This window comes from Pygocentrus nattereri, chromosome 5 (assembly GCF_015220715.1).
Source record: "Pygocentrus nattereri isolate fPygNat1 chromosome 5, fPygNat1.pri, whole genome shotgun sequence".
In the NCBI taxonomy this organism is placed as follows: Eukaryota; Metazoa; Chordata; class Actinopteri; order Characiformes; family Serrasalmidae; genus Pygocentrus; species Pygocentrus nattereri.
The window spans coordinates 13818923-13833388 of record NC_051215.1 but is presented as its reverse complement, the minus strand read 5'-3'; the positions used below and the strand labels follow the sequence as shown (position 1 = coordinate 13833388).

Genomic DNA, 14466 nt, shown 5'->3' with positions numbered 1-14466 from the left:
GTTGGTGCCAGATGGGCTGGTCTGAGTATTCCAGAAACTGCTGATCTACTGGGATTTTCATGCAGAACCATCTCTAGGATTTACAGAGAATGGTCCGAAAAAGAGAAAATATCTAGTGAGCGTCAGTTGTGTGGATGAAAATGTCTTGTTGATGTGGGAGGTCAGAGGAGAATGGGCAGACTGGTTCGAGATGATAGAAAGGCAACAGTAACTCAAATAACCAAACAAAATCTAAAAAATAATTTAGCTTTGAAGTAAATGCATAGTGGGCTTCATTTACCTACTGTTCTTAAGAAGAAGTTTCTTCTTTAAACCTACTTGTTTCTCACCAAAAAAATCTGACATTCACCAGTGTTTTATTTGCGATTTGCTCTTAGGTAAGAAAAGGATCTACATACACTAAAGGGCACAAAGTTGTGAACAATTCTGTGGTTTAAGAACACATCATGACTTTTTCTTAGGACCTTTTGTATAAACAGATTTAAGAAAAAACTTAGGAAGACGTAGGTGGATGAGACCCATTGATATGGAGGATGACTTCTTCCTATGCATTGTTTTATACAGTTTCATATTTGCACACCAAACTGCAATTGTGATCCAATAATATTAAACTGAACTTATTTGTATTCACGGGCCAAATAAGTATCCTTGTAAAAATAGATAGAAATGAGTTGATAGATAAAATTCTTTTCCCTTTAGTAACCACTGAATAAAGATATCACAAGGTGAGTTTTTCATGTCACTGAGGTTCGGACCCTTCGTCCACCTGTCTAAACAGTTGCCGCTAATGCACTGTGCCTGAGAGTGGCTGGTGCCGATTTGTCCCCCCTGGGTGACCTCCCAGGACCAGGCATGTAAAAAAACCCATAGCCCAGCATTCTTAACACACACCCCGGGAGGTCCACATTACTGCACAGTTTTTACTGCGCTAATACACCTGATTCAACAATTCAGCTAATTATGGTCAAGTCCTTCATGAAAGGAGCCAGGTGTGTAAGAATGGACCTGGCTTGAGAACCAATGAATTGTGGTCTGTGCAGAGAGTTTAAAAGAGCCTCAGTCAAAAGAGCCTCAAGTGTTTGCCATTGCACAGATTTGTTAAATTCCATCAACAGCACTTAATTTAATTTAAGAAACTATGAATTGCATTGTGACTATAAATACTGCACATCTGCAAGGAGAGCTCTGGAAATGGTTAAGCTAACACACTCACATCAAATCCAATATATTATTTATTTACTTGTATTTATTCAAAATTTTTTGTCTTATTTACTGCACAGAAAAGGCTTTACATATTTCGATTCCGTTTAAAAGCTTTTAATTATAGTTTTCAATAAAATAACAATTTTTTGCAGGTACATGTATAAATTATGTAAATAAGATACTACTATTTTAGAACTTTACAGATTCCATTTGCAGGAAAATATTAAAGTGGAAAAATGTTGGGTATGTCAGGACAATATTTAATTTAGCCAATAATAACCAGTATTAAGTGTATTCTGGCAATAATAAACTCCTCTCTTAGCCTTGGCTACATTCCAAAAACTCTTAAACTAGCAGTAATTAGACTAACCTTGATCCCTGCAAACTGTCCAATTATAGACCATGAATCTTGAATCTTCTCTTTATATCAAAGATCTTTGAAAAGGTTGTGGCAAAACAATTAATTTCTTATTTGTATAGGAATTATTTACATAAACTGGTCTGGCTTCATGCCACATCATAGTACAGACACAGCACTAGTGAAAATTCTAAATGATCTCTTATTCTCTGACCAATGAAAATGTATCTTTGCTAGTCCTCCTTGGTCTTAGTGTGGCATTTGAGACGATAGACCACTCGAAAGAAAACCTTGTATGGGTAACAGAAATAGCTCTTTCCTGGTTCACATCTTACCAGACTGATCGCTATCAGTTTGCCAATGTAAACAGCAAAACATCTGTTCTTGCAAAAGTAAAGTATGGTGTTCCACAAAGCTCTGTATTAGGATCTATGTTATTCACATTATATATGCTACCACCGGGTGCCATTATCAGTAAACATGGCATCAATTTCCACTGCTATGCCAATGTCACACAGTTATGTATATCAACCAAACTAGATAGTAAACTTCAATTTAACAAGATTGAAGACTGTATAAAAGACATAAAAGACTGGATGTCAAGGAACTTTTAAAACATCAAGTTATTTTATTTAATTTAGAATCCTCATTCCTGGATCAGGGCCTTGTCATGGCGAAAGATTTTGTGTGGACTAAGCATCTTCAGAACCAAGTTGTCTGGAGCAGAATGCTTGGCAAATGTCTGGTGGCCTGGCAGCCCACATAACCCTGCTGGGCTCAGCCTGAACAGACAACATGGGGGGACCATGTGGGCCCACCACCTGCAAGGCCTTATCTGCTCTCACAACTGCTACCATGACCCTAGCTGGCTTAAGTGGTTTAAGATGATGATGATGATGATGATGATGATAAATGGTGTTGATAAATAAATACCCAAAGCAAAATGATCTGCCAGTTATGTGTTATATGATGTATTTGCTTTAGATTTGTGACATAAATTTATGGTATTTAAACTTTTTGTTTGCTGCAGTGAACTGTGGAGTTGGTGGCATTTAATTAGCATGGTTTGTAAAAAACACACATCAGCAACAGGTGGCAATTTATCAACTGAGAGTAGTGTACTTATATTAAGCTAAGTGTAAAGACACTGAAAACGTTCTGTTGCTTTCTTTATATAGCACAAGGGCAAGCGCAAAATAATTTGCAATATTGCACCTCTTCCAACTCACACTGACATTTTGGTAATGGTAATAATGTTTAAAATGTTTCAATATTCTGTTTTAGTAGACTTCAGTAGAAACTTCAAAGTTACTTCAAAGTCAGTAAAATTACCAATTCTGCTTAAGTAAAAAGCTCAAATTTTCCAATGAAAGTCCTTTCAAATCCCTGCCTTGGGCATCTAGAGAATGAGGGTTGGCAGAGGGGGTTGGGTCAGTGCAACACTGAGGGGGGCTGTCCAATCTGCTGCCTTAAATTAGCTGTGGGAGAGGTCAGTCTGAGGGTGGAGTCTTGCACTGTCAGTGTCTTTCTAGTTAAGTATTACCTGCATTGCTTCAGCAGGAGCACTGCACTTGTGCTGTGTGTGTGGCTAAGTGCAGAGGGGGAGGGAGACAGAGAGAAAGAGGGATACCACTGGGAGAGCACAGACCAAGTTTGAAGTGATTAAGGAGGGGAGACATTGTTTCTTAACTACTTTTTGGAGAGCAAATCGCATTTGTTTTTGCAATAAGCTTTCAAGACTGCAGTGCAACTAGCTGTGGATATGGCTGGTTGTCTGCAAAGGACAAGACTGTGTGCAGCACAGACACTTCTGAAGTACCTCCTTGTGCTGTTTTCATTAGGCTGTTCCTTCTACACAGCAGATGCAGATCCTTTTGACCCAGCTTTCCTCTACAGGCGCCAAACTGGACCTAATCCTGAAACAATCTTGGTGGCCAACAATGGGATTAGAGTTCCCTTCGGACGCTCAGTTTATCTGGACCCTATCAATGACCTTGTCACTGAGGTGCAGCCAGGAGACCGTTGCCACATCACGGTATTAGACAACGACCCACTTGCGCAGAGACCTGGAATGCTGACACCCAAAAAATTCCCCTGTGCTTTTGGAGCAGAAGAGGTAAAATACACTCACTTTGGCTCAAGGAGTCCCAGCAAGGACCATGTGAAGCTGCAGCTGAGGTATGACTCCCACACAGACACTGTGATAATCCCTTTTATGCTAGAAGTGGAAGTGGTCTTCCAGCAGCTGGAGATCCTTACCCGTAACATGCCCCTTGTTGTGGAAAAGCTGAATGGTCAAAGCAACCCCATTGACAAAAAGGGCCTGGAGTTTGCTTTCGAGGATGGTGTCACTACTTGCAAGGTCACTACACTGGTTGGTGCAGGTGGCCTCCCCAGGTATGGAACTCTTTCAGATAACTCTGTTAATGGCCAGATGATTGACTGTGATGAGTTTGTCAAAAAAGGCATCCGATATATCCACACTGCTACCACCAAATCTCCTAACAGAGATTATATACCAATGTTAGTGGAAGTGCAGGATAATGAGGGCAATACTATTCAACAGGAGCACTTCCAGATCATGGTTAGAATAAAAGAAGGGGCAGAAAACACACCTCCAAAAGCCAGCTTTATAGCTATGATGATGATGGAGGTTGATCAGTTTGTGATGACAGCCATAACTCCTGATATGCTTGCAGCTGAAGATGTGGAATCAGATTCTGATGACTTAATCTTTAACATAACATCTCCACTGGGCTATCAGCAGGGGTATATCATCAGCACAGATGATCAGAATTTACCTATAACCTCTTTTCGTCAGAGAGATATCAAAGACCTAAAAATTGCCTATAAACCCCCATCTGAAGATTCACAAATAGAGAGGATTTTCCAGATTGAATTTGAGATAGTTGATACTGATGGGGCCATATCAGATACATTTGCGTTTATGATTGTGGTGAAGCCAATGAACACTTTAGCCCCAGTGGCAACCAGGAACACAGGTCAGTTACTGTTTGAGGGTCAGTCAAGGCCATTGTCTACTTCTCAGAACTTGGAAATCAGTGATGAGGATAACCTTGAAGATGTGAAGATCACTGTAATTGATGGCTTGAAACATGGTGAGCTGACAGTGTTGGGGTCTCGTCAAAAGTTTTTCACACCAGCTGACCTGGATGCTGGCATTGTGGTATACCAGCATGATGGAAGTGATACTTACAGCGACAATATTATATTTAGAATGATGGATGGCACAAATGAAGTGGAGTTTTTGTTCCCCATCACAATTGCCCCCACTGATGATGAGCCCCCGATTATTAATGCCAACACTGGCATTGTGCTGTTCAAGAATGAAATGATGCAGATCTCCCCATTTATCTTGAGTGCTACTGACATTGATTCAGAAGACTCAACTATTAAGTTCATTTTAGAGGAACCCTACTCAGCCATTGGTGAGCTGTTGCTTAGACAAGTGGAGCCCCCTGCAGATGCCTCCGCTTGGAAGTTTAGTGCGACAGATGAAATGTTTGAACAGGTGGTGACAGAATGGTTCCAGCAGGATATCCTGGATGGGAAACTGTTTTACCGCCACAAAGGACCCCACAGCACCACCACAGTCATTGACCAATTTGTGTTCAGAGTCCATGATGACAATGACCCTCCAAATCAGTCAGGAGAACACACATTCACTATTAAAATTCATCCAGTTGATGATGTACCCCCAACCCTGTACCCAGGCACCACTCTGCACATGACAGTTCAAGAATATGAGCTGACATACTTTAAAAAGAAGTTCCTACGCTACACAGACTTGGACTGTGATGACAGAGATCTCAAGTATACAATCATCAAGCCCCCCACAGATACAGACGAGAACAACCCAGTGGCCCTTGGAGCCATTGTACTAACAGACAGCCCTGACACTGTCATTAGTGAATTCACTCAAGCCCAGGTAAATCACCATAAAGTAGCATACAAGCCCCCTGACCAGGAACTGGGCATCACTCCGAAAGTCGTCCAGTTCACTTTTACTGTAGAGGACACGGCTGGTAACTCAGTAGATGGTTTATTTACTATATTTTTACAGCCTGTAGACAATAAGCCTCCTGTGATCACTAATACTGGTTTTACTGTACTGGAGAGAAGTACTTACATAATAACAAAGAATGAACTGGATGCCTCTGATCAGGACACAGAAGATGAAAATATCATCTTTAAAGTGATCCAAATTCCCAGGTATGGCCAGCTGCAGTACTTAGGAATTGACATGTCTAATGGGGAAACATTTATCTTAGAAGATATTGAGAGTGGCCGGCTGACCTATATCCATGGTGGTGAGGAATCTCTCAGTGATGTTATAAAAATTGATGTTAGTGATGGCTTCCATGAAGTTCCCATAGTTATTAAGATCAACATTAAGCCAGTTGATGATGAGACGCCAACCATTATGCTACCAGCAGGTCTTTTAGGGGCTTCAATTGACGTGCTTGAGAATGGAGCCACAGAGATCACGAGCAATGTGATCCAAGGTCGGGATGAGGACACGGACGATCTCATGCTCACTTTTATAGTGGAAGAGCCTCCGAGACTAGGAGAAATCCTGGTGAACGGTGCTCCTGCCGAACGCTTTACTCAACAAGATATCATCAATGGAGTGGTTGTATATGCCCACACAAGTGGTGAGATTGGCCCTATTAAGGAGCATGATTCCTTCAACCTCACCATATCTGACATGTCTGATGAGTGGGTGGTAGGGGGCAACAAAGTCCAAGGAGTTCGTGTACATGTCACCATCCTTCCTGTGGACAGTATTGCCCCTGTTGTTAGTGTTGTGGAGCAATTTGTGGTTGTAGAAGGGGAAAAGAATGTTATTACGCTGGAGCACATCAAAGCTGAAGATATTGACACTGATAATGATGATATCCTCTGCACCATTATAGTCCAGTCAACATCTGGCTATGTGGAGAACATTTCTCCAGCTCCTGGGTCAGAGAAGTCAAGAGCAGGCACTGCCATCACTGCCTTTAGCATTAAAGATATTAGCCTCAGTCACATCTACTATGTCCAGAGCATTCATAAAGGTGTAGAGCCAGTGGAAGACAGGTTCACCTTCCGCTGCTCCGATGGAATCAACTTCTCAGAGAAGCGTTTTTTCCCCATTGTCATCATCCCAGCCAATGATGAGAAACCAGAAATTTTCATTCGCGAGTTTGTTGTCATGGAGGGCATGAGCTTAGTAATAGACACTCCCATTTTAAATGCTGCAGATGCAGACATTCCTGGTGATGAATTAGAGTTTGAGATCATTAAAAACCCCAAACATGGCAACATTGTCCAACAGTTGACCACTGGGACTGTCCCTGTAGTGAAATTCTCATTGGAGCAGATCAAAGAAGCATCTAATATTGTCTATGAACATGATGACTCAGAAACCAAAGAAGATAGCTTTGAAATTAGACTCACTGATGGGAAACACACTGTTGAAGAGAAAGTTCTGATAATGGTTATTCCTGTTGATGATGAGACCCCAAGAATGACTATCAATGATGGACTAGAGGTTGAAATTGGAGAAACCAAAGTAATAAGCAACAGAGTCTTAAAAGCCACTGATCTGGACTCTGAAGACAAAACACTTACTTACATTATTCGCTATGGTCCAGGTCAAGGCTACATCCAGCGAATCACCAAACACGGAGATGTTATTGGCAACATCAGCACTGAAATGAATTTTACACAAGATGAAATTGATAAACAACTGATACAGTATGTGCACACAGGCCAGGAGGGTGTCCGCGATCTGATGAAGTTTGATGTCACGGATGGCATCAACCCCCTCATCGATCGTTACTTCTATATCAACATTGGAAGCATTGATATGGTCTTCCCTGATGTCATTAACAAAGGAGTGACCCTCAAAGAAGGAGGCAAAGTGACCCTGACTACAGACCTTCTTAGCACAACTGACATTAACAGCCCTGATGAATACCTCAGTTTTAGCATTACACGTGCCCCTAGCAGGGGTCATCTAGAGTGCACTGACCTTCCTGGTGTACCCATATCCACCTTCACACAGTTGCAACTGGCTGGAAACAAAATCTACTATATCCACACCTCTGATGACGAAGTAAAGATGGACAGCTTTGAGTTTGAGGTGACCGATGGCTACAATCCAGTATTCCGCACCTTCCGTGTGTCCATCACTGATGTGGACAACAAGAAGCCAGTCCTGACCATCAACAAACTGGTGGTGGGAGAGGGTGAAACCAAACTGATCACACCTTTTGAGTTGACTGTGGAGGATCGTGACACTCCAGATAGTCTACTGCGCTTTGTGGTCACACAGGTGCCGGTGCATGGTCAGCTGCTGTTTAATGGCACTCAGGCCATTACAACATTCACCAAGCAAGACTTAAATGAGAACCTAATTAGTTACAAACATGATGGCACAGAGACCAATGAGGACAGCTTCTCCTTTACGGTTACTGATGGAACTCACATAGACTTTTACATGTTCCCTGATACAGTCTTTGAGACACGTAAGCCACAGACAATGACCATCCTAATCAACACAGTGGACAATGGTGTACCTCAAATTGTGGTCAACAAAGCTGCACCCACCCTCAGGGTCCTTCATACTGGGCATCTTGGATTCCTAATTACCAGTAAAACACTGAAGGCTGAGGACAGGGATAGCCCAAATAAGGTTTTGAAGTATTCGGTGTCTGAGGCCCCTCTGCATGGTTTCATCATAAACACTGCCCTGGGAAACAACAGCATTAAGACCTTCTCACAAAGTAAGTCAACACTTCGACCTGTAGTATTTCATTCTACAGATTTCTCTTCTTAATTCTTAGTTTTAATTTCCCAAAATAAGCCACAGTAAGTTTAACGTGAAAGCCACAACTTGCTGCATACAGTAGAATAGGAACTTCTTTAAAATACAATCATTTCACTCATCATTGTTTTTTGCCAGGCGATATTGATGATATGAAGATCTGCTATGTTTTGCTTGATGGATCCAATGCCACAAGTGATATCTTTTACTTCATAGTAGAAGACAATGGTAAGACTACTTTTTTCTTCTGCCTCTCTCATTAATTTAAGCTTAAGCTAGTATTAATGCTAACATTAAAATTAAAGGGCATTCAGTTAGTTATTACATTTTGCTGAAAGTTTTGGTCCAGCTTCCAGTAACATCAAACATCAAAGAGAATAGTTATATCACAAAGCATTGTTCTTGACTCAAGCCTTGAACTTGGCAAGAAAGAATAGCATTATATTACAGTATTAAAGAAGGTCAGCACTGTGTGCTTACTTTTCTTTGGAAGCGGCAACATACCCCACAATGTTAAAAGTCATAAAACCTTCTGTCTTTTTTGTCATTTTATGACATGGAATTTTCAGTCTAGTGTGATAACCAAAGTTTTCCCTGCTGTAAAATAAGTCTAACTTCTGCTGCTATTAGAAGTTTCGTTCAGTTACTGAATTATATATGTTTTTAACTATAACAAATAAGTTGTTTATTATATAAGTTGTGATTAGACATATTGATAAAGAAGCAGTGAGGATATTTGTTACATATTCATTAATGTCTAACAAAATAAGGAAGGCCTTTGTGTTTGGTTAGCCTCTATGTTTTCCTAGGGTTTCCACTGACAAGTAATCAGTGATTGCATGATATTGTCTTAAATCCACTACTTCTCCATTCTTTTACTGTGAAACATAAGTTTACACACTTAGCCCAGAGTACATGGGGAGTTCAGGATATTCCAAAAGCAAAGTAACAAAATGTAACAGGTGGGAGGCTTTGCTATTTTAACTTCAGCTGTAAATGGTGCATGCATTCTGAGGTTTTGAAATGCAATCCACACTGCAAAGTTTGGGCTATATTTATGCTGTATTGAGCATCATCAGAAGAACAAGATCATGGTAGTCACATACAATTTCATATGCCTAACATATTCCCATGGCATCCTAATAGCCTACTCCCAGCTAGTTTTAACAACCTTTGACTTCATAATTGTTTCTTATTAATTGAGCTTTACCAGATCATTCAAAGGAATGTTGTAAAAGACTTTTAATGTGAAGTGCTGTCCATAAATTCTTGGACCATTGCATAGTTCTTTTCTATTGTTTAAAATAAAGCATCGACCAAGAGATTAAAGAGCAAAATTCCAGCTTCAAGAGTATTTACTTTTATAGTGGGTGAACAATATGAGAATCTCAACTCTTTTTATGCATAGCCCCCCTCTTTTAAGGGACACCATTTTGGCACATTGTTGAATGAAGCAAAAACGCAATAGTAAGTTTAGAAATAGAAGTCACACCATGGAAGACTACAGCAATAAATTAGCAAAGAACATTTTCCATCATAATACTGCCATAGACTGCCATAAAATGAGAACTAATAATAATTGACCACTAAAGTCTGGGACAAAGTCTCAAAGACTAACTAGACAAAGATTAACCAGTAGTCTAGGTCTCAGATTGCAGGTATTCCAAAGGATTTGGAATGATGTATTTATGTATTAAGCTAAGTAAGCTCTCCTTAAATGTGAGGACTTTGAATAAGCTGTTATTTCTCCAGGGTAATCTCTTGGTCATTGGTCTCAGTTCTTCCCTAAGTAAAAATTTTATGTCTTATTTTTAACCCAAAACATTAAATTCAGCAAATAAGCAGTAATTGTGTATTACAAAGTGCTGAGGTGTTTTCTCTGTGAAAGTTGTGTTAACTTATTTTCACCTAGAAAATCAACAAAATGTCATTTATCCAGTCTTTAAACGTTTGCATACTAAGGCATTCACTGTATTGTAGCTTTGTAATATTCTCAGGACACTTTTAGAGTACACTTGAAGGACCTGGGTGCTCCTGTGGTTTGGGTGTTTGGCTTTGTGCGTTTATTCAGGAAGAGAATGGAACCTTTGTCTGAGACAAAAGAGGAGACACAAGGATCTTATAGTCATGTGGATTTGTGCTTGTCATGCTGCTGTTTGGGGATACTGGTCAGCTCATCAGAACCAGATGCAGGAATGTGCATTTGTGTGTGCTCAAGGTGTGTTTGGTCACTCTCTGTATCTCCCAAGCATGTGTGGACACAATAGCTGGACACAGAGGTCTTGCTGTAAATGGTGTGGGAGACTTAACCTCTCGTGCCCCCCACTCTCTGCCCCCCTACTCTATACACACCTGAAAGAGGGAGAAGAAAGGGAAATAATTATCTGATTAGGCTGAAGGTCTGTTTCAGCGTGGACATGTCTGAGCAGGTAGCCAGAACTTTGGCAGTCAGTAAATAACAGCTCATGGTTAACTGATGTGTCTGAGAATGTCTCTCTGAAATTAATGGAAGAATGTGGTGACTTCTGGGAAAATGCTCTTTCATCTTTGGCAGATCTTCATTTGTGAGTATATTGAACCTTTGGCTTATTTAGTTTTTTGTTATAACTGTATTACTTATAATACCCAGTAACTACTATGAAGCTAATATACACTCTTTAGAAAAAGTGCCTTGAACAGAGCCAAAGAAGAACCCTTTTAGCACCCTAAAGAAGAATCCTTGTACATGACATAGTTAAATGTTAGAGTGAAGAGCCTTTTAAAGATCTTGAAAGCTCTTAATCACTTTCCTAGGATTTGTACATTACATCAAAATGATCCCTGGAATGACACAAAGAACCTGCTCTTTTTCATATTCATTCATATTTTTCCTGTCAGACCTATTTATTTATATATATTTGAATTATTTTGACTTCAGTCCTGTTTTCCAGTAAAGTATACATAGCGTAGAGCTTAAGAAAGAACAAGTACTGCAGGCTCATTGATGACATTCTTCTTGTTGAATTCCAACTCATCCTTTACCAAGAAGGGAATGCTCTGGTGACTATGTTGTGTGTATATGTGCATCTGGGTATGTGTGTGTGCGTGTGTACGTGTGGCTGGTATTCAGCATCTCTGGCAACCCATCAGCTGGAAGGAACTACTCATTTAGGAGCCAGGCAGGGTTATCTATGGTTAGAGCCTCTGACTGCCTGGTGGGGCATGGCAGCTTTCAGAGCCAGAAAAGAAACAGTATAGGCCACTTTTTAAAATCCTGGCCTGCATCTCATTATCAGTAGAGATTCACTTTTGAAAATCCTTACAGTCCAGTAGCCAGTTGCAGCAGCTGGACTTAAGTAGCCTAGTCTGAACATAAACTGCCTGTGTGTTACGACTTTATGAGCTACTAACATGTTAACAGTTGTACCAACTAACATAGTTTTAACAAAAGTTATAAAATTGACACCTTCCCATTAGCAGGTACATAAAAATGCTCATATGGGTGTTTGAGACTTGGAAAACTAAAATTCAGGTGCAGATTAATTTGCAGCTACACTCTATAAAAGGAACCAAACTGTTATTGGGGTGCCACCCCTCATGTCACTGGGGTGGTACTCTCAAGGGTACGTCATCAGTAATTAGGGATCATAATTGTGCCATATTCCACTGAAATGTCTTTTTATATAAGGGTCAATATTTATGTACAGTCTCCAGCCTTTTTATTTTATGGTTCTTTTTTAAAACATTAGGTTATGAGAAGGTACAAATATGTACATTCCCCTGGGAAAAACTCATTTAAGGTGCACAGTTGAATGTTCAAACATTGTTGTATGTTTATGGATACATTTATATTGTTTGTATCTTGATAAATGAAAATTCTACCTGTTTAGTACCTTTTCAACCCTGCTCTATTTAAGAAAAGGAAGCTTCTTTTAATACATACATGCTGTAAATAAAGTACAGCATAATGACACGCTGATCTTTTTTAATTACTTTAAACTTTAAATGGGTTAAATGTTTTTATGCTAGACCATTTTATGCTAGGTTTTAAGTACTAGACCATGGAAAATGCTCAATAGTGTCTAATTCAAGATATTCTTTCCCCTGAATGAAATGTGTTTGTTTTGTTGATTTTCTAGTGAAAATAAGTGGACATCACAGAGAACACACTTTTGCAATTTTAATGGACAATTACTGTTTATTTGCTGAATTAAAAAAAATAAAACATGATCTGTGCAAAAATTATGCCACTTTTTATTATTTCCTGATGCTATACTGCTCTAAATTTGTAAAAAAATAAATAAATAAAAAGGCAAATTTAAGCTTGTTCTCTGTAGAGGGTGTGTTAACTTACTTTAACTTAGAAACCTTAAAAACAATACATCAAATTTGAATAGCTTCAAACTTGCATATGACTGTAATATTAAAAGCTACCTTACTGTGTAGTATTTTCTGCTTTTATGAGATAGTAAAGATAGTGAAAAGCATCATTCTGTGCAAAAGTGATTTAATCTATCATATCTTTTCACATTAGTAGTTGAAATGCACCTTAAGTGTTTGTGGTGCAGCGATGGACTGGCCATTGGGAGGACCGGGACAATTCCTGGTGGGCCACAATGTGTGTGGGCCTGAGGATGTGTGTGTTTCTTGCTGAGGGAGTGAGAAAGCGAGAAACACATGGTTGTTTCTACTGTAGCCGGGTTTAAAATGAATGGAAACCACCTGGGACAAATGGCATGTAGCTATCTAAATATCCTACCTACAGTTTCATGTAGAGCACTAACTATAAATATGTGCTAAGGTAGGACTTCTTAACAAGGTTTTTGGGGGTCATGGTCAGGGAGGGGGGTAGATTGCACAGTGTTTGTAGCAGTGTGAAAAGTCCAAAAGTCCAAGGTTGAATTTAATTGCTAATTCAGCCCTGCTGTGGTTCAACTGAAATTCTAGACGTCATTATATTTAAATGAGCTCCTGTCAGTTTATGGTTTAGAGTAACTTGTGATCAAACTTTCATTTAGCTGGTTCAATTGGTTACATGACTGTAAAACTGTCTGAAAAACTGTCCCACACACAGTCTCAGAATAAACTGTACCTTTCAGGGTACAAACACTGCCACTATTTAGTACAGAATTGTGTCTATTTTAAAGTATTAACTTATGAAAGGGTACAAACATGTCCCTTTCTCTTATTCACTGCCCCCGTTAATCCAAATAATTCATGGATTGCTAAACAAACATTAATCAATACAAGGATTAATACAATATTTTGGAAGTAAAGTCTTCAGAGTCAGCTGAAGCCTGATTGCTATCAGCTCTACCTGTTTGTGTGTGTATGTATGTGTGTGTGTGTATTTGCCCTCTCTTAAGTGGTCTGAGCATATAATCCTCCCCCATCATAAACACAAACACTTTGAGTGAAGCGCTTCCTCTGGGACCTCTTTCCTCTGGCCCATGTGGCCGCACCTGTTTGCCCATGAAATCAGATACACAGCATGTATAGAACCCTGCAAGCTGGAGCCCCACCCCAAAATGTATACATATACACCAGGGCCTTAGAGAAAAATGCTGGTTCACCCACGCACAGCAGCTCATGTGTTATAGAGGATGCACTTTTGCATGTAACAGTGTATAGTCCTTAAGGGCAGATGAGGATAGAATGTTTGTGTGTTCATTGTGAGGGTGCTTTATTTTGGTAGTACATATGAAGGAATGCAGAGAGAATTCCACCTCAGAGAAATATTAGCCACTAAGATTAACCCTCAAATGTCTAATTATTTCTGCCTTTTAATCTACTTCTCTCCCTTCATAACTGATCACTGTGGACTCATAATTAGATTTTACATTATGCTCATTATTTAATAAATTTGTAGATTTTTTGATATGAACTAATTTCATATGTTAGAAGAAACTATTAAATAATAAGCACTTTGTGGTCTGAATGCCATATACAGCAACAACAAAGCTAGCATGGAGCTTCTTTTACATAGTGATAGAAAACATGATAGCACATAGAAAGCTTCACTTCCACATGCTGATCTCTTTTACTATGACTACACTGATCAGGCGCCCGTCGAACTTCGAGTACAGCTCAGCTT

The 14466-nt window shown here is 39.6% G+C and overlaps 1 protein-coding gene across 1 annotated transcript in view; it reads left to right on the top strand.

Moving 5' to 3' along the window:
- The first annotated feature begins 3235 nt into the window (after positions 1-3235).
- The window catches only part of frem3 (Fras1 related extracellular matrix 3), a 56369-nt gene continuing 45138 nt past the window's right edge, over positions 3236-14466 (top strand). The window contains exons 1-2 of the mRNA XM_017701426.2: positions 3236-8352; positions 8532-8621. Coding sequence (XP_017556915.1) covers positions 3324-8352; positions 8532-8621 — 5119 coding nt within the window. The 5' untranslated portion in view covers positions 3236-3323. The remainder of the gene's footprint in view (positions 8353-8531; positions 8622-14466) is intronic.